General features: G+C 47.8%; 2 protein-coding genes across 4 annotated transcripts in view; one reads left to right on the top strand and one right to left on the bottom strand.

Moving 5' to 3' along the window:
* Window positions 1-7168: 7168 nt before the first annotated feature.
* Ncstn (nicastrin) lies at window positions 7169-22146 on the bottom strand. Of its 3 annotated transcripts, none has more exons than XM_036203055.1 (17): window positions 21967-22145; window positions 20543-20647; window positions 16212-16335; window positions 15709-15830; window positions 15228-15373; window positions 13549-13699; window positions 13137-13246; window positions 12777-12929; window positions 12127-12231; window positions 11906-11983; window positions 10985-11157; window positions 9930-10032; window positions 9711-9806; window positions 9334-9421; window positions 8962-9116; window positions 8467-8679; window positions 7169-7884 (listed from the first exon to the last, which is right to left on the bottom strand). In XM_036203055.1, exons 1-17 carry the CDS (start codon window positions 22049-22051, stop codon window positions 7762-7764), a joined length of 2130 nt encoding a protein of 709 aa, XP_036058948.1. In that variant the 5' UTR covers window positions 22052-22145; the 3' UTR covers window positions 7169-7761. The 3 variants fall into 3 exon arrangements, with proteins under 3 accessions (XP_036058948.1, XP_036058949.1, XP_036058950.1); XM_036203056.1 differs by having other exon boundaries at window positions 7821-8088; window positions 21967-22146; XM_036203057.1 differs by lacking the exon at window positions 7169-7884 and adding an exon at window positions 8095-8353 and having other exon boundaries at window positions 21967-22146.
* Copa (COPI coat complex subunit alpha) overlaps window positions 21894-23243 on the top strand; it is a 48157-nt gene continuing 46807 nt past the window's right edge. Inside the window, exon 1 of the mRNA XM_036203054.1 lies at window positions 21894-22317. Coding sequence (XP_036058947.1) covers window positions 22278-22317 — 40 coding nt within the window. The 5' untranslated portion in view covers window positions 21894-22277. The remainder of the gene's footprint in view (window positions 22318-23243) is intronic.

Genomic DNA, 23243 nt, shown 5'->3' with positions numbered 1-23243 from the left:
GAGGGGAAAGAAGGTCTGAGGAGGGGGGGGGGGCAGGGGACCAGGTGGCAGCTTGGTTCTTGCATCATCATTGCCATGGTGCTGATTAAAAACCAATCTCCACCTAATGAGCCCCCAGCAACAACAATCCTACTTCCCCACCCTCCTGCCCTCCAACCCATCCAAGAAATTGGGAGACTCCGGAGGAAGTGCCATGGGAGAGATGAGGGAGACAGGGAGAAGCAGAGGAAAATGATGAAGAGGAGAAGAGGAGACCCAGCGGAGAGGGAGGGTATAGTCACAAGGTGGCAGAGACACAGAGGAGACAGAGAGGCAGAGAAGGAGGGGGGGGGGCAGGTTACCAAGTCTTTGCAGCAGGTGGAGATGCAGGATAAGAAGAGACAGCAACTTGGGGAGAAGCCTGAAAAGAGACTGTTGGGGAGATTCAGGTGTGGAGGGGCACACTCAGGGAAAATGCTAATCTGAGAAAGTCTGGGGGAAGCTGTGAGATGGAAGGAAGAGGTAGACATGGAGGAAGTCCAGAGCGAACAGTCGTCGGGAACAGAGAAATGATGGGCGATAAAGTAGGGAGTCGTGATAATCAAGTATTAAAGAGTCACCAAAATGGGGGACCCAGATCCCAAAGGGTAAGGCATTGAGGAACACAGAAGCAGAATCTTGAGAGACCACAGAGCAGAAAGGAATGATGGGGAGGTATGGGCACTGGAGGAGGGAGCCAAACCCCAGTCCCCAGCCTTCCCCCTGCAGGCTATTTAGCTCAGAGACTTTCAGCCCTGCAACCTCTGTCCCGAAGCATCCCGCCCTAGCTGTCCCACATACTCTGGGGACTATTTCTTCCTCCTCCACATCTGTCATCTCAAGATCTTAGGCTCTGGGGATCCCCAGTTCCAGGCCTCACTCAGGAATTTAGCTGAAAAGAACACAGGCAGGTAATAAAGAGGAACCAATAACAACCATAGAAAGCACTGTATCTACCGACCCCGGAGTCTGATGGACCTGGGTCCAGGTCCTTAATGACCTTGGACAAATCATCCACCTTCACTGGATTCTTTTCACCCTCTGTAACATGGGCATAATGTTGCCTTCTCCATTGGACTGTTGTGATGCCCAGTGAAACAATTCGCGGGAGACTGAGTGGACTGTGGAGTGTTCACCCCAATATGCATGGTGGTTAAAAGGATCTAGGAAGTTTCATTCATATATGTATGTAAGGCAATGTGACTGAGGGAAGCTGAGGTGAGCTCTCCATGTTGGGAGCTGTGTGTGTGTGTGTGTGTGAGTGAGTGTGTGTGTGTGTGTGTGTGTGTGTGTGTGTGTGTGTGTGTAGGGCCTAGCTTCCCTGCAAGGGAAGACTAGAGCAGGCTTTGGGGATGGAGAAAGTGATTATACCTTTGTGGCTTATTGTTATTTGCATTTAGAGGCATCCACTTTTTCAGATTGTAGATCACAGATTCCCTTCTATCCTTAGGTTCTGAGTGGAGGAGGTTTGGAGCGTAGGTTAGACACAGGGGCTGGGGCTAGTCCTTGAGGGTGTGGGGAGGGTCTGGAGAAGCTGGGAAGCAGTGGGCTTGGCAGGAGAGGGGTGACATATGTGGGGAGCCCTGGGGACGCAACCAGGCAAATGGCTGGCAGGGAGAGCGGACAGTATTAACTCTTGCTGTGCCACACTGCCTGACCCTTCTCAGAGAGTGGCTGTGGCTGAGCAGTTATTCCGTCAGCCACTGGAGATGCGTTGGGTCATGGCAGCCAAGGCAGGCGAGAGAGAAGCCTGAGCAGGAGCTCCTGTCACTTGGAAATGGAAGCCCTGCTCTGGTGTGTCTTCATCTTCGAGTTTCTGTTCTTGGTTTCCACATGGTCTCTGTCAGTCCGTCTTTCTGTCTCTACCTCTCTGTGCCTCTAAAAGGTAACAGCGGGGTCTCCACTCTGGCTAACCACACAATCTGTCACTCTCTGCGCTGCCAGCCCAGCTGGAAGCTGCCCCCCCTTCTCAGCACCCAGCCGGAGCCCTCTGCCCCTGGCCCCCTAGGCCTACTGGCCTTTGTCTCCTAAGGCGGCCTACCCTTTCTTCTTCCTCTTCACTCACCTCAGAGCCCATCTCCAATCTCATTACAGCCTCAGCCTCCAACCACTGTACCCCCAGCCCCCAGCCTCCTCTCTTCCCTCCCCCATCCATCTGTCTTCCTCAAGCTCTCCTCTTTGTGCCCTCCCATCTGTCACCACCAGCACTGGGCCTACTCCCCTCCTGGCCACACCCGCCTGGCCTTTCTCCCCTTGGGCTCAGTTCCCTCCCCTCCACTTCCTCCTTCAGCCCTACCAGGAACCCAGCTTCCTGGTTCCTTTTGGAAATCTTGGGGTTTTTTTTTGTTTTTTTGTTTTTGTTTTTTTTTTTTTAGGATGTCCTAATCCCACCTGTCTAGTATCTGACTTGATTTGGGGGAAGAGCGAGCTCTCCAGGGTCCCAGCCCCTAACCCCTGAGCAACCACTTAGTTGGGACAGAGTATGGTAACGTTGGCTCACAGTTGCATCACCTCAGGTGAATGACTTCTCCTTAGGCCCCCTGAGATGACCCTCCACTCTTGCTCCGTGTTTCCCTGTGTGGGCCCAGGGCTTACACTGCCCTTCTGCAGCACAGAAGTCCCTTCTGAGTTTAAATTTATGAGAAATGAAAATTTACCCAGAAGCCCATGGGGACCCCTGGCCTTCCAAGAGCTTCAGGTTCTCCAGCACAACTCCAGCCTTCCCTTTTATTTCTGTTTCTTTTTTGTCTGTCCTTCTGTCCTTTCTCCTTCCTTCCTTCCTCTTGCCCTCCCTCCCTCTCTCTCTTCCCCCCTCCTCCCTTCCTCTTTATTTCTTTTGAGGAAATGATGCCACATTTATCAAATTTCTCCTGTCCCTGGGCTGGGGACCACAGTGTCCCTTTCCAGAGTGCTACCTTGAGAGTTCATGAGTTGATCATATTTTCAAGTGGTCCTGGCCTCCGGAGCTTAGGGAGAAGAAAGGGAAGGCTAGAACCCCAGTCTTTCCTTCACAGAGCCAGTGTGGACTAGAGAGTGCAGCCCCTTGTCAAAGACTACACTCCAGAGACAGCTCTGGAGCCCAGAGAGGGTCAATGCCCCTCGCAACGTCTGCAAGCAGCAGACCAAAAACTGTCCTGAGCTCTTCACACAACATGAGGCTCCTGTCCATTGACCTCAACCTGGAGCAAACCCATTGTTGTCCTCTGAAGTTGGGTAGAACCTGTCTAAGACTGATCTAGTATGGAGCATAAACAGGGTTATCTTGTGTCCCTTCCCTTCCCTCCATCTAAACTTCAGAATCTTAAAGAAAAGATGCTGCATCTCTTTATGCTTTTACCATGCAAGGACAAAGCGCCTCCCTGTAGCTATGCTCAGTAAATGTTTATTATTGCTACGCGGCAGAGCTGTAAGGCATGTTCTAGCCTCACCTTGGTCTCTTCTTTATTATATGTCCCTACACAGGCAGCATCACTCCTCTGGGCTAGTGTCTCCCATTTATCATATCAAATAAGCTGAGCCTCTGGACATGGTGGCACAGGGCCAGGCGTTGGTGGCACACGCCTTTAGTCCCAGCACTTGGGAGGCAGAGACAGGTGGATCTCTGTGAGTTCAAGGCCAGCCTGGGCTATACAGTGAGATCCAGGACAGGCACCAAAACTACACAGAGAAACCCTGTCAAGAAGAAGAAGAAGAAGAAGAAGAAGAAGAAGAAGAAGAAGAAGAAGAAGAAGAAGAAGAAGAAGAAGAAGAAGAAGAAGAAGAAGAAGAAGAGGTGTGGTGGTATTGTGTTCCCCAAAATATTGTGCACCCCAATAAACTTATCTGGGGTCAGAGAACAGAAAAGCCACAATATTAAGCCTAGAAGTTAGGCAGTGGCACTCACACCTTTAATCGTAGCATTCCAGAGACAGAAATCCCTCTGGATCTCTGTGAGTTCAAGGCCACATTGGAAACAGCCAGGCATGGTGACTCACACCTTTATTCCCAGGGAGGGATGGTAGAAAGGAAAGATATATAAGGCGTGAAGACCAGAAACTAGAAGCATTTGGCTGGTTAAGCTTTTAGGCTTTGAGCAGCACAGTTCAGCTGAGAGCCATTGGCATGAGGACACAGACACTTCCAGTCTGAGGAAACAGGATCACCTGAGGAACTGGCGAGGTGAGGAAGCTGTGGCTTGTTCTGATTCTCTGATCTTCCAGTATTCACCCCAATAACTGGCCTCAGGTTTGATTTTATTAATAAGAACTTTTAAGATTCCTGCTACATCGAGGAGGAGGAGGAAGAAGAGGAGGAAGAAGAGGAGGAGGAGGAAGAACAAGAAATGCACATGATTTCTAAGTCTTAGAAATTCTAAGTCCCTGGATGCAGAGTATGGGCAAAGTAATGAGAGAAGAGGAAGATGACACATACGTAAGACAACACCATAATGACACCCATTGCTTTGTATGCTAACTTAAAAACAAAAAATTGGCAGGCGGGACTGGAGAGATGGCCCAATGATTAAGAGCCAGTTTAGAGCACTGGCTGCTCTTCCAGAGGATCTGGGTTCAATTCCCAGCATCCACATGGAAGCTTACAACTGTCTGTAACTCCTGTTCCAGGGGATCCAACACCCTCACACAGACATAGATGCAAGCAAAACACATAAAACACAATTTTTTTTTTTTTTTTTTTTTTTTTTTGATTTTTCGAGACAGGGTTTTTCTGTGTAGCTTTTCACCTTTCCTGGAACTCGCTTTGGAGACCAGGCTGGCCTTGAACTCACAGAGATCCACCTGTCTCTGCCTCCCAAGTGCTGGGATTAAAGGCATGCACCACCACCGCCCAGCAAATAAATACATTTTAAAAAGAGTAAAAATTAAAAAAAAAAAGTTGGCTGTGGCATACTACATAAATCCTACCACTCAGAAGGTAGAGGCAGGTGGATCTCTGTGAGTTTGAAGTCAGCCTATTCTACATAGAAAGTGCCAGGCTAGTCAGGGCAACATAGTAAAACTCCACCTCAAAATGAATGAATGAATTTCCCCCAAAGGCATGAAGTTCTATTGAGTAAGGTGGGATTTTAGCACAGCGCACCAGAATACAGATTTAAAAAAAAAAAAAAAAATCTTGGAGCAAAGAGACGGTTTAGCAAATGAAAGTGTTCGCCATGTGAAAGCCTGACAACCCAGATTTGATTCCTGGGTCCCATGATAGGAGACAACTGCCCCCCAAAGCTGTCCTCTAACTACATACATGCTATGGTACATGTGAGTGTGCATGCATGCATGTACACACAGACAGACAGACACACACACAGAGTAAATATTTCTTCCTAGAATGTACTTTTGAACAGCAACCAAGATGTTAAAAAGAGAAAACAGTACTCCCCTTTACTCAAATAGACTGGAGAAGACACCAGCTGGAGGAAAGCCTTTGGGTTAGACTGGAGGGATAAGGCGTCACAGTGAATTGATTGCCAGGCTAGCATCGAGGCATAGGGGGTCATTCGTGCAACTCTCTCCCTGGGTTGGAAGAGAAGGGCCGATGTGAACTGACAAAAGTGGAGCAGGAGGGAAGCCCCGTGGGGAAGAGAAAGGGCTAGAAAATGACCCATTCATTTACAAAGTATGTGGCCCCTAAGATGCTGCAGGCCAGTTGCTTCAGGGCATAAAGGGTAGCTCTTGAGAGGCCAGCACACTGGTCAGAGAGAGGGAGAGTATCTGGGAGTCCCTGAAGGTCAGTCTCGGTGGGTTCTGCTGTTGTTGGCGGTGGGTGGGTGGGGGGATAAAAAGTGGTACAACAAGGCCGCATGGAAGACAGAAGATGAGCTGGTAGTCTGTATTCTTCCCTAAGAACAGCAAACATCTTGTCCTCCTTTTTTACCCACCCCAGTCCCTTGACTCTGCCCAAGCCTCTGTTTCTCTATTTAGCCCCCTCTCTGGTACCCAGCCATGTCCCCGCTTCCTGAAGCTGCCAGCAGGATGAGGGAGTTTACTGCTCTGTCCGCTGGGAGACCTGTTGGCCAAGGGAGGCATGGAGCCGGCCCAGCCGATGGCGGCAGCTGTGATCGGCTCCCACCAGTGCCAGCACAACACACAGCCTTTCCAGCTCCAACTGGGGGCTGGCAGGAGAGCAGCAGGGTGTATTTCCTATCCCAGAACCCTAGACATGCTTCTTCCAGGGAGCCTGGAGAGAAACCTGGAGAAAAAGCATCTCCTCTCAGCAGGATTCTCGAAAAGGTAAACAGCTCAACCAAGGAACAGTTGTTTGAACTGTGAAAACCACCAGTTTTCCATCTCTGCTGGCCTTTAGGCATGTGTGAGCAATAGCCTCCTGGCCAGCAGCAAGGAGAGAAAGCCCACTTAGGCTTCCACCCCTGCTGGCTCTCTTCTCCCACCCTCTGCTGACTCAGCCGCAGCCCACGATCACTTGCAGCTCTGCTCTACTCCACTCTACAGTTCTGCATCCATGAAGACGCAGGGAACCTGTCTCCAAGAGCTGAGGTTCTTTCTGAAGCGGTCCCAAACCTCCCATGTGTGGAGCTACAAAAAGTCCACCCTTGGTGGAGGGCCCAGACTCCTTAGCATGCCATCCGAGAACCTTCTGGTGTGGCCCCAGCCTCATCACCTCCTGCTTATCCTCATGGTTCACCCACACTGAGTACACTTCCCACTTCCCAGACACGGGCCTTCGCTTGTGCTTCTGCTTGTGGTGAATTCTAAATCCTAACCCATAGCCACTCCCATCCACTGCCTTGAATGCCATCGGCACCTCACAGTGCTTCTGTTGATCACACTCAATGTTACATCCGGTTGTAGATCTGTCTTTGTCTCTCACTCCGACCCTGAGCTCCCCAAGGCTAAGGGTTGTATCTGCTTCATCCCTGAACCTGCTCAGAGTGAATAAAACAAGTAGAAACTCCGCTAATTCTGTTCTTCTACGAGAGGCTCTGGGGCTGTCCAAGCCCTTCTTCACTTCATCTGTTTTAACAGTATCTGACTTCTGGAGAGCAAGGCAACACACAGTGTTCTGGTCCAGGGTCACTGAACATCGTGATCTGGGAAGAATACAAAGCAACAAGTACAAATTGTATGGGATAATTTTAATGAAACTTGCTATTTATATATTTACAAAAAAAAAAAAAAAGGAAAAAAAAACCCCAACAAAAATAGATATTACAGTTTAATAATAAAAGGTACAACTGAGCACTGTGGGCTAGAGGTGGGATACCCACCTAACAGCATGCCCACCCTAACATGCCATCTGGGGGACCTGGAGAAAGGACAGCAAGAAAGACACAGCTGGCTCAGCTAGAGAACCCATTCTTCTCCCCAAGGGTTCGAGGCAGTCTGATCCTGATGCTCAGTCCTTCACATCCTTCTTCCTGGTCCAGCAGGTGGTTGGGACAGCGGTGGGGGCAGGGTGACAGTGGGATCAGAGGGAGGTACAGGGCAGGATGGAAAGACAAGAGGTATCCCCAGAAAGGGCGGATGAAGGCGGGTAACTGGGGCATCAAACAGGAGCAGGAAGCTTCTATCATGAGCCCCGGTACTGGAGAAGGAGGAACAGGAAAGGGGAGTGGGTAAGGGAGGCAACTTGCCCATCTCTCCCTGTCTCCACTCACAGTTCCAGTCTGTGTGTCAACCCCAGTCTAAGACAGACCCAGAGACAGTCCAGTGACAAATTAGTGGTTTGTTCCCAGTGGAACAACTGATCTAGGAAGTGAAGTCCACAGCTGGCGGGGAAGAGCTGGGGTCCTCTTCAGTAAGACACGGCTCCTGGCTCTCGGGGAGCAACGAAGAGGACGTCGGCTTTGGCATTGATGCAGTAAGTGACAATGAGAGAGAAGACGAGGATGCTGAAGCCCACGATCAGTGTGATAAACTGCAAGGGTGGAGGCATGAGCAGGAAGGAAGAGTTCTCAGATGCCACCACCGTCTTAGGTAACTCAGGAAGAAACGACATCAGAATTCAAGCAGTAAACTCAAGTACCAAGAACAAGCAACAACCACGGGCAGCATCTTCCCAGTGAGCAGACCGGGCTCTCCTTAGGTGAAAAGAGCAGCGTCTGTTCTTTGTTTAAGAGATCTGAAGGGAGGTAGGACCCATGGCATTGGGCCACTGGCATTATACTTATGCTCATGACTTACTTATAACGGGCTCAATAACCATCCGACTGACTCCTCCCAGCTGTGCCATAAAGTAGATACTGGGCGGGAGTGGGAGATACAGATTTCAGATCCAAACAGGCCTCTCCTAAATAAGTACGCATTCAAACTATCAGTGCAGAGAGGCCTCCTAATGCGAGGCAATGGCAGACCAGCCACAGATCTGTGCTGGTTTTGCTCTAAAGCTGGGACAAATGAGAAACAACAGAAAGGAACCTAATAGAACTGAGACAAGAGGTAGTGAAAAGACCCCAGCGGAACTCGACCACCCCCACCCCCACCTCCAGCCCAGTCTCACCTCAAGTTCTTTGCTGGCAACTAGGAATATCCGCGCTTGGATGTCTTTCCAGCGGCTCTCGGACCACGTAGAGTATTCTGTGGAGCCCCACTGACTCAGTTCAAAGGCAGGGGATAAGGCCCTGACCAGTCGTACTGTGGAGCGCACACACCGGGGGAGCCGCTCTGTCTTGTTGGAATTCAAAGGGCCTTGTACCCATGAGTATTCATACAGCTGCACAAGAAGACAGGTCACAGCACGGGGCTGAGGTGACATTCTTCTCGCTTGCTCCCCGTGCCCCTATTAGCACCATATTCCGACCAACTCCATCACCTAGCTGACCCTTCATCCCACAGGGGGCCTCACTTCACTCAGGCTACTGCTTCCTCAACACGCAGGTTCATAGGACTGTATCCCTTTACCTTGCCACGATAATCCCCACATCTGCCCAACAGATCTCCAACTCTTTCAAGGGAAAGAGGCCCCAGGACACCTCCGACACCCACCGCCACTCACATCCTTGCTTTCGTTTGGGACTTTACTTGGATCCTGGCACTGCTCTCGGGTGAGGTCGGTCACCTTGCCCGTCAGGTTTGCCAAGGCATACTGCACAACGTAAGTCGCGTTGGTAGGGCTGGTGACAGCAATGTAATGTTGAAGAGGCCCATCATCTGATTGCAGGCCAAAGGGAAAAGAAGGTGTGGAGGTGAGGTCAAGGTGGGCAGAGCTGGCAAGAGCCAGAAGAGAGCAGGTTAACAGAAAAGGACCCAATAAACACCAAGAAAGGCAAACGGGGGAAAGAAAGCAGAGTAAAGACGGAACCAAAAGGATGCCTTTTTCTCTGGGCGCTGTGTCAGGCAGGGATCCCCGCTCACAGCAGATGCTTACCCAAATAGGACCTGAGGTCCTGTCTGAGGATAGACTGAAACCATGAGTTGTTGGATCTAACCAGGAACCCATAGAGCAGGCGTGTTACCTAGGGTTGGGGCACCGAGAAGAAAAAAAGGCCGTGACTTGCAGCAAGACTAGGACAACAGTGAGCAGAGATGAGTTGTAATTCAGGAACCCTACCCGGGCCGGGAGACAGTGGCCAGTTCACAAGGGTGTAGACGAAGCCCATTCAAGAACTCTCAAGGGCATCATCCTCGCAGGCATGAACAGGCATGCTAAATTCCCAAGTTTAGAAAGTTGATGAGGACCCCAGAGAAGGGGGGCAGCCCGTGTTAACAGAAACAAAAGGACCAGGGGGGCCCATCTTTTCTTACTGTTTGCGGATCAGCCTGAATCGAATCACTGGAGTTGGTTCCTCCCGCAAGCTCATACAATGCACGCGCCAGCACTGTGGCCACGTTCGCCAGTGCCTGCAGCAGGTGAGGAGAAGGGCCGGATGGCTCACCTGTCTCCCAGGGCTTCACTTGTAGCACTTCTGCTGTATTTCCCATGCTCCCCCCTCCCCCCCCCCACCCATCCCAGGTCAGTGCTACCTTGGCAGTGTCTGTCACAAAGTTCAGATCCTCTTCTGGGCTCTGCCACTCAGGATAGGTCACGTTAATGTTCTCAGCGGTGTCATAAATGCTCTGGTAATACCTGCCAGGAAAGTCAGCATGAGCCCTGGCTAGATGAAGCCATGTCCTCGTGCCTTTCTTACCTAAATGTCCTCATGTGGGAACTTGTTATCTCATTTTTCATCATCCAGTGGGAAAAGGAGAGAGAAAAGTAGGCTCCATTATTATTAAAGAGTCACTATGACTGTCCCTGTGAGCTCCAAGGAAACAGATTTTAAAGAGCACCCTTGGCCTTCCTACTCAAATGCCCAGTATGCAGGAATAAATTGCTACCCCATACAGAGCCAAGTCAACCACATAATCAAGTGAATTATCTCTTACCCCAAAGTACCCCCCCCACACACACACACAAAAGGATTTGGAAAGCTGACAGTAATCTAGAACCGTCACCCCCTTGAGTGAGTGAGAAAGGGTCTTTGCTAGGGTCAGAGAATCAAAGTTTAAGCATTTTTATTTAAAAACTCATTTGGACCTAATGAGGCTAGAAAGAGAGCCTAATATAGCCTGAGTGAGAATCCTGTTTCCCTGGCCTCAAGTTAGGAGCAGCGTGAAGGCCTCCAGAACCAGGAGAAAGGTAACTGGCGCCTTCTTATCTTCAGAGTCCCCTCGTATCCTCAGCCACATGCACCTACCACGTGGTGAGAACATGTTACAATTCAGACTGAGAACGCTGTTTGTGGACCCCACACAGACCACTCTTGTCCCCCAGCCAAGGGACTCTCTTCCCTCTCCCTCTGTGGCAGCCCTTGGGAACCTGGGGGAAGTGGAACCCCAGCAGAGGATGACTGCATAAGGAGTGCTAAAGGTTAAGGAGCAGCCTTCCAGGCCTCCTTGATGGCTACTGGATGAAGAATCCAAACTTCCTGGAGTTTTTGGAGGAAGTGTATGGGGTGGGAGAAGACAGCAATCTTCCTCCCAGACTACAGAATGGACTGCCTCTGAAAACAAAGAAGGTATAGGGCCAGGGGACTTACCGATTATGGAAGGAACCAGAGTGGTCAGCTAGAACTACACCAGAGATGTTTCGAGCCCGAAGAAATCGCTGTAGAGACGATGGTGGGAGGGCCTGTGACTGATTCTGTCTCCTGAGGACCACTTCAGGGACACCAGCACCACTCTTCTCCAGGGTGACCAGAAGGCCCTCCACCTGAGGAAGGAACAGAAGCAGACTGCTGGGAGCGGGGAGGGAGTGGGAGGGGTCTCTCAGCCTACGCTCTCCTAGATATAGTCTTCAAACGCTCTGGAACCCAGACTGAATTTCCTACAGTTCCTTTGGTTCTTTCCACAGAGCGCAAAGAGGCCTGGTTTTTCCACATTTACAGGTGAGCTCCGTCCTCAAGACTCCGCCTTACTCTCAGTGGGTGTTTCACGTATCAATTGTTGTGCAGAATTGGAGGGGCCAATCAACAACAGAATGCCAACCATGTAAGCCATTCTCTAAGTGCTGCAGGACCAAAGCAGGATGACAGCAGGTAGCCTTGACAACTGGGTCCATAGGACAGCAAGACTAGAACAGGAGGAGCAAGTCACACCCAGCAGTGGTGGTAGTGGCAGTGGTGGCGCAAACCTTTAATCCCCCCAGCACTTGGGAGGCAGGGGCAGGCGGATCTCTGAGTTCAAGGCCAGCCTGGTCTACAGAGTGAGATCCAGGACAGCCAAGGCTACCCCATCTTGAAAAACAACAGAGAGAGAGAGAGAGAGAGAGAGAGAGAGAGGAAAAGAGGGGTCACTCACTTGTCAGGAGTGACAGAATTTAGTGCTGAATGATCACAGAGAACTACCTATTCCAGGGAACCAATGAGATACCACTGTATTTATGATTCTTTTCACAAAGCAGTGGTGGTCAACTTTAGCCAACACCCAATTTTATCCTTTCTCTTAATCTGTTGGGTTACCTGGTTCTTCACAGATTCGTTTTTCTGAGACATGGGATCTGTGTGCATCCAGAGATCTAGTGAAGTTCTTAAGGCCACCTGGGAAGGAAGGATGAAGAGCAACATGTATGATCTGTCTCCTGCTGTGACCCATGTCTGGGAGACAGACATCAGGGGATGGGCGGTGTCTGCAGAACAGGGTGCTTAAGTTCAAGGAAGAGGTTGAGGACAGAGGCTCACACCTGTCCCAGCTCCACAAATGAGTCAATGTTCTCTAGCCGCACCGGAAACTTGCCGTTCTCCATGTCATAGACCATCCTTGAGCTGCCAATGTAGTCAAAAGTTTCCTGAGGGGTCGAGACAAGAGAGATTCCCAAGGGATAGGGCAGTCTGAGGTCAACAAAGCGGGTTGCTTTCTTGGGTCATCTCAGCCAATAGTCATCTTACAGCCATGTGATCTACCACCCCCGACAACGTCCCAGTTGTCTCTCACATGCATGCATCATGGGATTTTTTTTTTTATTTGAGCCTACAAGTGGGGAAAGCGGCCTTTGTAAAGGCTCAAAGCAAACACCAGCTGTGACACAGTTGCTTCTTGATTCTCCTCTGTCTCCACAGCTCTGGCTGCTATTACCCTACACTTCAGCCAGGCTGTAGCACCACAGGGATTGGAACAGTATTGGAAAGGAAGCCTCAAACAGATTGTGCTAATGGGGGAAAGAAGGGGTGACACATCAATTCAGGAAATATAAGCTTCCTAAAACAGAGGACTCCAAGGGGGAAACAGAGGGACACATGCGGAAACGGATGAACAGCTCAGGTCAGTCCTTCCTCCCCCACCATTGCCATCCCCTTCCTCCTTGCCGTCTTGCCCTAGGAGAGAGGCCCTTACCCCCTGGAAGAAGACAAACATCACATTGCGGGGTAGGCTGGCCACATCAGGTGCCTTGTGCAAAGCTTCAGCTGCAGCCAGCTGAGTGACAAACGAGGCGACGGCACTTTCTGCCCCTGGGGCCACATTCCAGAAGAAGGACCGGCTATCCAGCTGGAACAGCAGAAGACAAGACAGGGTGGTGTGCTTTAGAACTGGACCAACAGAGCCAAGCCCACGCTCCTTCTCTTTGGGGCAAGTATTAGGGCCAAGGAGCCCAACAGCCCGGCTCCCTCTCCATTTAAGGCTGCCCAGTGTGTTCACTCTGAAATCAGACACATCTCCAGAGCCCTGCCCAGGCCGCACAGGGGCAACACTCACCCGGGTGGCAGCAACCACAACCCTGTCATCAGGGTCTAATACCCCAGATGTATTTATAGGCTTAAGCATGCTCCAGACGTTGTAGTCGGATAAGGGATCACAGACGATTTCTGAGTGAGACACAAACAGGGAGAGGTCAACAGGGCTAGAGGAGAGGGTAGTTTAGAAGAGGCCTTCAAGACCGTTTAGACTCAGTCCCCATGAACCGCAAGGACTACATTCTCCACCTTCAACAGCTCCGGCTCTGGCTCTCTGCCACCATCCATGTCAGGTGCAGGCAGCCATCTCTTCAGACTTCTCCCATCCAGTGCCTGCTGCCCGGGCCCATTCTTCCCTGGATGAGCTCGCCAGGCTCCCTGGCTGGGCCCACCTCCCTCACCCCAGTCGGCCTGCAAGGCCTGGCTCTGCCTACCTGGGTTGATGCTGAAGGTGCTCTGGATGAAGCTGCGCCGCATGCAGGTGGCGGTGCTGATGACGGCGTGCATGTGCGAGAAGAGCTGCATGGCGCACAACGGGAAGCTCGGCGCAGAGCCATTGCGACCCAGGTTGTGATCTTGATAGCACTAGAGAGGAGAGGGACCCCACTGAGACAGCTAGCTTGGGAGGCCCTCTCTCGCTGTCCAGGAAGAAGAAGGCCCAGTTCCATTCTTAAGCCACTCCCTTTTGGGAGACATAAGTCCCCAAGCTACAGGTGTCCTGGGATAACCATATAAGGTCAAAGAGAAAAATTCCTCAATCAGTACAAACAGCATGGACTCAACAGATTGGTTGGAGGAGATGAACTTATCCGATTCTAACTAGTGTGGCCCAAGCATCAGTCACCACAGGATTTTGCTACGGTTTACAAGGGCCCCGAACTCATAATCCTGTATCGGCTTCCCCAGCACTGACAGTACCGGTGTGTGCTACCATGCTGGGCTCCAGCCACTGTTCCTAGTGTGACCTGATAGGAGAGCACTGGCTATAAAGGAAGAATAAAAACTAATGGCCAGCAACTCATTTTGTCATTCTAAAGACAAATCTCTTGACTTAAAATGAAGATGCTAGACTGGACAGATCAGCTGTATACAACTGATCTAAGACGGCTCAGTGGGTAGGAATGTTTACTGTGTAAACCCGAAGAGCTATGTTCCAATCCTAGCACCCATGTAAAAAGCTGGACATGGCCGAGCATGCACCTGTAACCGTGATGTTGGGAGAAAAGACAAGAGGATTGCAGGTGCTTGCTGGCTGCCAGCGTAAGTTCAGGTTTCCTGTCTCAAGGGAGTAAGGTAGAGAGGGATAGGGCAGGATATCTGATGTCTTCCTCTGGCCTTTACATTATACTCTCTTTTATACATATGTGCATATACACATATCTGAGAGAGAGAGAGAAAGAGAGAGAGAGAGAGAGAGAGAGAGAGAGAGAGAGAGAGAGAGAGAGAACGCCTCAGGGATTTACTGAACTCAATCTCTCAACTCCTAGTCCAATGCTCTCTCCCTTTGTGTTTTTGTTTTGTTCTTTATCAGATAAGGGCTCACTGTATTGGTCTAGCCTGTGTCTGAGATTAAGCATGAGGCATCATACCTGGTCCAATAGTCTTTTTATATAGCCCTGGCTGTCCTGGAACTAGCTATGTAAACCAGACTGGCCTTGAACTCAGAGATCTGCCTGCCTTTGCCTGGGATTAAAGGCGTGCGCCACCACTGCCAGCTTTTTATCTGGTTCTTAACTATGGCTGAACGCCTTGCCTCATGTCCTTCTGTGTACTTCTGTCCAGTCTAAAAGCTTTCATTGCTATAATATCAGACAGAAAGAGATGGTAGCGGGACATGTCAAGACACTAAACAATAAACAGTTTAATTCTTGTTCTGTTTGTGAGACAAGGGCTTCCTACGTAGCCCTGGTTGGTCTGGAACTTGCATGTATCTGCCTCCTGAATGCTGGGATTCAGGCATGCACCATCACACTTGACCAAACCCCTTGGTTGTTGTTCTGAAGAGCCATCTTTCAAGGCGTGCAGCAGCAGAACAAGCCTCCCTCCAAACAGGACAGGAACATGAAAGTAATCCTTTCTCGTTGGAACTGCCAGAAGCTGGCAGCGTCAGTACCTGCTTGATGACCTTGGTTTCATTCTCATCTTCAAGAAGAAAGATGGGAAAACTAAAGTCTTCATAAGCCAAGCCATTGCCCAGTTCATTCCACAGTGTTTGTTTGCAGTGAGCAAACTCTGGCCCATAGGAGCTGGAGTAAATACCTGAAGGAAGGAAGCAGGGAGGGCTGGAGGGAACAGTTCACTGGGGCACCAGGTATGTTGGGGTCGGGAGGAGTATGAAGGTTAGGATGTCAGAGGCTGGGGCTGAGAGTACAGAAGGAGGCAGCCATCAGTCATTCACCAGCCCCACTAGAACAGAAACCTAGGCTGGCAGATTAGGGACCTGAGCATGTGACAAGGAGGAATGGTGGAAGAGGAAGGGGAAAAGAAGACGAAGTGGGGTGGGGGTGGAGAGTGGGGAGGAGACATCTGCACCCCGCCCCTGACACCCGACAGTGGTACAATAGGAAGCTCTCCGGATCTCTTGAGGCCCTTACCAAAGCCGTCATTTGGGCACTGCACACTGGGAGAGAAACTTGAAGTCGAATTGGGCTTGGCTAGAGTCACCGCAAGACCAGCAATTCTGCTGCTTCTCCCCTTCAGCTTTTCCATTACGTCCCTGGAATAGAGAAGGACATGAAAGAAGACAGGACGGTATCAATCAGATTAATACTCAGGATGGAAACAACTAGAGAATTAGGGACTCAGAACTACCGACTTACTTCTTTTCTTTCGGGGCCTAACTTCTGAGTCTACACTACGGTCCAGCCTGAGATCAGGGTTTCATCTACCTTGTCCCTGAGTGATTTTTTAGACGCTCGTCCTTCTTCCCTGAAGGTCTAATTTTGAGATCAATAAGATTTTGATGTTATCTCTTCTTTTCTGAATATAAACCCTGCTTCCCATCCCACACCAGAGTAGAGCAACAGAAGTCGCCAGTACAAGGAGCAAATCTTCCTTTCTCTACATTTAGTCCCAGAAAGACACATACAGTTCTTACCTGATGAAGAGCTTGCCCTCCAGTAGAACCATGTAAGGGGGGTTGGGGCCATCCGTCAACACCCACTGCAGATCCTCTTCTTTCTCCACTACGTGGATAACCCCTGTATCCCCACTAATTGAAGCTGCCGGGACAGAATGGGTCTAATTAAAGCTCTCACAGTTGATAATTCTGCAGATTTTTTTTTTTTTTTTTTTTTTAAACAGAGTCTCACTATGTAGCCCTGGCTGACCTGAACTGACTGTGTAGCCCAGGCTGGCCTTGAATTTGCAGTGATCCTCCTGCCTCTGCTTTCCAAGTGCTGTGATTCAAGGCCACCACATCCAGCTTCTGCAGATCTTTTATCTCTAAGGATGTCACAAAATATTAGGGTAAACACCGCCACTTCTGACCCCAGCTCCGTTTGCAGGAGGAAAAGGAGAACAAAAGCCCAAGAGGACTCATTAGAAGTCTTGTGGAAGTTGCTTTTTAAAGCTTGACCTTGGGTCATTAGGACTGTACAGCAGGCACTTTACCCTTGAATCCTCTTGCTGGCCTTCACAGCCTTTTCATTAGACACTGGAAAGGCTCTGAAATTGTCACTTTCTTTTTGCCCAATTCCAACAACCTCACTTAACCATATATACAAGATTCTAGAACATTAGACATCCACGTTTCAAAATCTGATTTTTTTTTCTTCCAGAAAATGCCAGACTCTTCATTTCCAGCTCCAACTTCTAGGTTTGATCTTCCTTTGAAAAGACACAGATTCTGCCACCTCAATAGCATTCTTGGGTCACCATTCTCCAGCCTCCTTTGGGAATGTCTTTATTTGCTCCTGGCCAGTTTTAGGTAATTTTAATCTACAACTCTGAGCTCTCTAGAACAGAGCTTCCCCATTGATAGGCCTGGGATGGACTGAAGACATGCTGATAATCACGGACTCCTTCCTGGGAATCTAGGATCTCAAAAGACCCTCAAGGGTAGACTCCTTGTTTACCCAGCATGACCTATGAATAATAAATCCAATATTTCTATGCATCTCATGATGTGACAAAGACTGGGAAGTACTGCTTCAGAGGTTGGATGATCCACACACCAGGATGTTTACAATTTGACATGATATCCTGAGTCTCTAGCGATCCATGTGGAGACATCCTAGGGAAGACTGGATGTGCTATTCAAGAGTTACTTTAGACCTGGTCCTCAGCACAACTGTGGAGTACAATTACAACAAAATATTCTTTGCCTTGCTTCTTAGGCACTAGGGACTGAGTCAGAGGCCTTGTGGACAATACTCACACTACCAATCAGCTGTACTCCCAGCCACTGGAATTTCACAAATGCCTAGGCCTTCTCTCAGTGGGACCTGGATATATGTATTTGCTAAAATTACCACATGTAATTCTGCGTTCCTAGACCGCAGCACTGAAACAGACTTGCAAACTGGCAGAAGATCGAAAACCATCAAGTACTTCCCAAGAGCTTCTCTTAGGACATCTAATAAAAAGTAAATGTAGAGGAAGAGTCTATAACATTTGCCTACGGCTTATATATAGTAAACACTCCACAGGATCATGTCCACAGCAATAATAAAACATGGAAGAATAGCAGAGTCGGGGACAGCCTTAGTTAAGCTCCAGATCCTAACGAAGGCTTTAAGTAAAACAGTAGAAAGAAGAAAATAGTACTTGCTAAAGCTCCTAAAACATGAGAAAAAGAGGGTTGGGGATTTAGCTCAGTGGTAGAGCGCTTGCCTAGCAAACGCAAGGCCCTGGGTTCGATCCACAGCTCAAACAAAACAAAACAAAACAAAAAACAAACAAACAAAAAAACCACAAGAAGAAGAAAAGCTAGTGTAGCGAATTGAAAATAAATAGACAAAGATAACTCCAGCTCTAGGGAAGACACAGCGAAGAGACAGCTGTGCATTCTGGACTAGAGAAACCTGGATTCCCATCTGCGTCCTAACTGGTGATTGCATAGTTTTAAGTACCGTGTTTGCTTTCTCTGGATCTTCAGTAAGGGACAGTTTTCTTATCCCTATTCATCTTCCACTGCAGGGATAGAGGGCAAACAAAGTTACAGGTAGCTCTCTTTGAGCATTTAAGGATCCAATAGAAGTAGGTCATAATAATCAGAAAATCAAGTCTGCAGCTCAAATTTTCTCCTCAGTTTCATTATGCTCCCAACCCTAATTTAAAAAGGGTGTTGCCTGTGAAGGAATGGACATATGTGATGAAGCAAGACTCAGGAATAAGTAGGTTGAAAAGGAAACAAGATCCTAATGAGGAAATGGCCAGTGCCCAGCCTCTCCCTCTTCTCTCTGCACTGGCTTTGCTTTATCTCCAGAGGTGACTGCTTTGTTTCCCGCAGGGCTGCCTGAAGAATATGCAATGACTCATCTCCAAAGCAGAGTTTTTAGAGCCCAGCTTCAGCAGGATGGGGTCCTTGAGTCAGGGTCAGGCATGTCCAGCAGTCTGATCTCAGTCTACCCTAGACCTAGTTCTCCTTCACCCACAACTCAGATGAGAAACTAAATCCAACAAAAACCTTAGGACCGTCCATAACTAATGAATCTACTAGCAGTATTTCTTGTATGGGGGACATGGGACAATTAGCTCACGGAAGAACGGGTAGGAAAGGATTAACTACCCCTGAGCAAATTCCTTACTTCCAGTAACTGAGTTTCTTCTTACAAAGATGGAAGGTTTCCAGCAACCACACAATACTGTTTCATACTTTATTCCACATCAACAAGAGATATTTCTTTAACAAGTGTTTGAAGCAGGAAATGGAGGACCATGCCTACAATTGCAGCATTAGGAAGCCTGAGGCAAGAAGATCACAAGTTCAAGACCAGCCTGGACTATATAATAAAATCCTGTCTTAAAAAATAGGAAAAGAAAAAAAAAAAAAAAGATACTTTGACTTTCAGCTTTGTGTATCACTATTCCAGCCATTATTAAAAGGATAAGCTAAAATTCAGAAATGATCAATTTGATGATAAAGCCAAGATCAAATCCTGTTTATCTATAAAACTATATCCTAACAGAGCTACTGTTCTTGACTAAAATCTGATGATAATAGATAGCTTAAGCAGAAATCAAGCTGCAATTTTTATTTTATTTTTTTAATATGTGTAGTACTCAGAGATTGAATTCAGGGCTTTGTGCATATTAGGAAAGTGCTCTACCACTGAGCTACACTTCCAGAAATTTATACAGTGTTGAGAATAGTAGTGTTGTCATGGAATTCTGTTTTGGAACACATTTACAAAGCACAAGGGTAAATCCAAATATTTCCCTTACAACTATTTGGTGGATGGGATGGGCAATGGGGTCTCCAGCTTAGGCTGGCTTTGGCACCCTATTTCCTGGGTGTTGTGATTATAGAAGTGCCACTATATGTAATTCATAAGGTGCTAGGGACTAAAACAGGATTCTCTATTTGCTAGGAAAGTACTCTACCAACTACTTACATCTCCAGGCCCTATTTGGCATTATGTGTATGTGTGTGCACATCCTATGTACAAATGCCTGATAGAAGACAACATCAGCTATCTGTCCTTGTCTTCTCTTGTTTGAGACAGGATCTCTTTGCTGTTTTTTGCTGTACACAACAGACTACTTGGCCTGTGAGCTTCCATGGATTCTACTGTTTTTCTATAGGAGTACTAGGATTATAAGCAGTCACATTATGCCTCTAGCTTTTTTGAAAAATGTGAGTTCTAGAGTTCAAATTCAGATTGTCATGCATGCCCAAGAGCTTTTTTACACACGAGGCCATGTCCCCAGCCCTTAGTTGTCATAAATACATACATACATACATACATATTTTTAAAATTATTTAATGTGTTTTGCCTGAAAGTATGTATGTGCACTCACATGTGTGCTCAGTGCCAGCAGAGGTTAGAAGCTTCATCACATCTCCTAGAACTGGAGTAATGGATGGCTGAGAGCCACCATGTGGGTGCTGGGAACCAAAAATCAGCCCTCTGCAACAGGCTCTGAATCACTGAACCATCTCTCCAGGCCCCTACTTAGCATTTTTTAATGCCTTTTCTTCAACTAGTATACTGCCCTTGAAGAAGCTGGTTTTGGGGGTTGGAGATACTAGCTTGAGGGTAGGGATAACAAAGATTGTTGCAGAAGTAAAAATAAAATGCACATATTACTAAATTTAAGCTCCTATTAATTATCCTGCCTGGTTTGGCAGATGATAATCACCTCCTATACACACACTCTGATTTGAACACCAAGATTCCTAAGCAAGACTTAAGTAGTTCTGAGTATCCAGGATACAGACTGAATTATTAATGGCCACAAATACAAATTACAATTTCAACTTACACTGGCAGCCAATCTGATGAGTGGCATTGAGCAGGCGTACACAAGGAGCAGTTTTATTTAAGGGGATGTAGATTTTCCTCTCCACTGAGTTTCCCCCACACAATCCTGACCAGAAGATAAAAAGTATTAGGAAAAAGTGAAAGATATATGGGATTAGCCTCTATCATCATTAGTTTGATTCATGGTTTAGGTAAATCAGTCACTATTATATTTCTAACATGGGATTAATGACCATTGTTTTCACTTCTTGGTCACATTATTGGAACCTAAGTGTTGCATAGAAGTACCTAGCTATGTATCTTAGAAAGTTATTAAGCTCCATAAAGATCAATTAACAATAAATCTAAAAACTGATTTTTCAAAAGAAAAGTCTTTGACTTTAGACGTGTCAGCGTCTCGTTGCATGGGTAAACACTTCTGCTTTTCTATCTTGTATGTATATTACTAATTAGTTAGCAAAAGACCTCTAGTCTAAGAATATAGACTAACCAAACCAAACAAAGAAAAGCATTCAACAACAAAACCCAGCTAAAAATCTGAACAGACCTAGGAGAAACCTTACACCACACATCTGTTTGGTTAATCAAACATCAGATCATTTGTGTGCACACCTAGAGCGTGTGGAAGTTACTGTTTCTTCCTTGAAGATGGTCAAGATCAATGTTAATGTAGGGGAAGATATAGTCATGGTTATAGACAGGAATGTTTGCATGTTAGGGCTTAACTAGAAAGCCATATACATATAAGAAAACATTTATAGCTTTGCTCAATTCTTAGTTGAACACACTATAAAGAATTACAGATGTTAGTGATTGTAATTAATAATTGCAAAATGACTAAACATTATATTAAAAATGAAAATATGCATATACATTAAACGTCTAAAATTCCTTGAATCGTTACTTTCCTCTTAACAGTTTAAACCAGCCAAGCCCACTTTAGCCTCACTTTAGTAAGTAAAGAAAATGAGGAACACACATTTAGTATAGAACCACCAACAGGAGGAAATGAGGGCTCTCTCTCTTTTTTTTTTTCCAGTGTTGCAAAAGCGCCCACAAAACAAGACTTATGGTACACTAAACCAGAGAAAGGAGGCTGAGCTTTTTACACCTGTTCCTTTTGAATGTGGGTGGGGTGGCTGGGGCTTTAAAGAAAACGAGGCATGCTAATAAGGTAGAAGAGAATCAGGTTGGAAACGCAGAAAAAGGTTGGAGACAACTAAGCGAAACGACGTGCCTCGGGAGATAAGAAATGAAGGTCCAGGCAAAGGGGGAACTTATGTCATGGGAACGAAAGACAAGAAGGATTTATAGGGCGGGGGACAGAGGGGCAAAGGGAACCAGAAGGGCAACGCCTGCACTTGCGATGGGCCGATCCGGACGGTTCTCCTTACAGAGCGGAGCTCCGGGGTCGGGTGACCTCACCTGCCAGGATCACGGAAAAAGACAGAAGGAAAAGAAGACCCCGACTTCCTGGGTCAGGCCCAGAGCCGCCCCTAGTCGTAGCCATCTTGCCTCTCCGCTGGGCGGAAGCCTCGGGTCCCTTCCAGTCTCGTATCGGCCTCTCTAGGCTTCCGCCGGCACCGTCTCTGTGATCCAGCGCTGCAAAGACCGGAAGTTAGTGTCTGAGGAACTTCCGGGAGCCACAGCCTCCGGTAGCTGACGTGGAACCTTTGGGAGGGCAACCGGGAGCGGCGGGACCGGGTAATCGGACCTGGGAGCCGGAGGCCTGAAGGATGCTAACCAAATTCGAGACCAAGAGCGCGCGGGTCAAAGGTAGTGAAGAAGAAAAGGGGGACAACGGAGGTTGCGTGTTGGGGGCGGTGCTGTCACTAGGGAAGAGAGACGGGGCGGACTCGCCGACCGAATTGGGCCCACTCGAACCTAGAGGAATACCCGAGGGAGGCGGGTTAGGGCTAGTGGAGTCTCTGCAGTCTGAGCTTCTTAGTGAGGGCTGGGACTTGGATTTACTCGTGAAATGGTTCCTGCATTGTGGGAGATCCTTTAGGCCCGCCCCGCTTCCTATTTCCATCCCCCTCTGCTAGGGGTTGTGCTCCGGCTTTTATTCTTTCTGTTCTGAGGGCCTTGTGACTTTTATGCTTTTTGAGGACCATGTTATATGGAGTACCTCTGGGGATTGGTTCTCAGTCTCTGTCGCTTTTTTTGGAGTCAGGCATTGGCTATTCCATTAGCCAGTCTGCCCCATCTCAACGTCCAGTGCAAACGTTGGAGTTTATTGCCTATGGGCTTACAGCCCCATAAAGTCCTGAGACTGTTAAGATTGTTCGACGAAATACGAGATTTGAATATCAGATGTACAGTTTTTTTGGTAATAATTTTTGAAGGACAAAGGCTTGAGATCACGCCCTTTCAGAATGTTGAAATTAGAAAAGCAGAGAATTAAGTCTACGGGAATCTGGTTAAAAGTACATCTGGAATATTTCCTAAAATGCATTATAGTGAAGTGGTTTGGAATTTGTTCTTTGGAGTCAAGTGTACTTGCTTAGGAATTCTGAAACATCCACTAACAACCTATATGACCTTAGACGTCATACTTACTATCTCTAAATCTCTATTTTCTTATTTTTAAAAATAAAGAGTAATTAACATTCTCTTACAAAAATAGTTAAAATGAGAAAGTATATTAAATATGTTTATAATAATGCCTGGCCAGACTCAGTAACTCAAAAACTGGAGGCTAC

Source organism: Onychomys torridus, chromosome 11, assembly GCF_903995425.1.
Source record: "Onychomys torridus chromosome 11, mOncTor1.1, whole genome shotgun sequence".
In the NCBI taxonomy this organism is placed as follows: domain Eukaryota; kingdom Metazoa; phylum Chordata; class Mammalia; order Rodentia; family Cricetidae; genus Onychomys; species Onychomys torridus.
Note: the sequence above shows the minus strand (reverse complement) of the source record. Positions and strands in the feature narration are given on the sequence as shown.

Coding starts and splice junctions, on each gene's coding strand:
- Ncstn (XM_036203055.1), bottom strand. CDS start 22,051: ATGGCTACGACTAGGGGCGGCTCTGGGCCTGACCCAGGAAGTCGGGGT. Junction 15,374..15,708: donor GTGCCCAAATGACGGCTTTG/GTAAGGGCCTCA, acceptor TCCTTCCTTCAG/GTATTTACTCCAGCTCCTAT. Junction 11,984..12,126: donor CATTTGTGGAGCTGGGACAG/GTGTGAGCCTCT, acceptor CTTCCTTCCCAG/GTGGCCTTAAGAACTTCACT.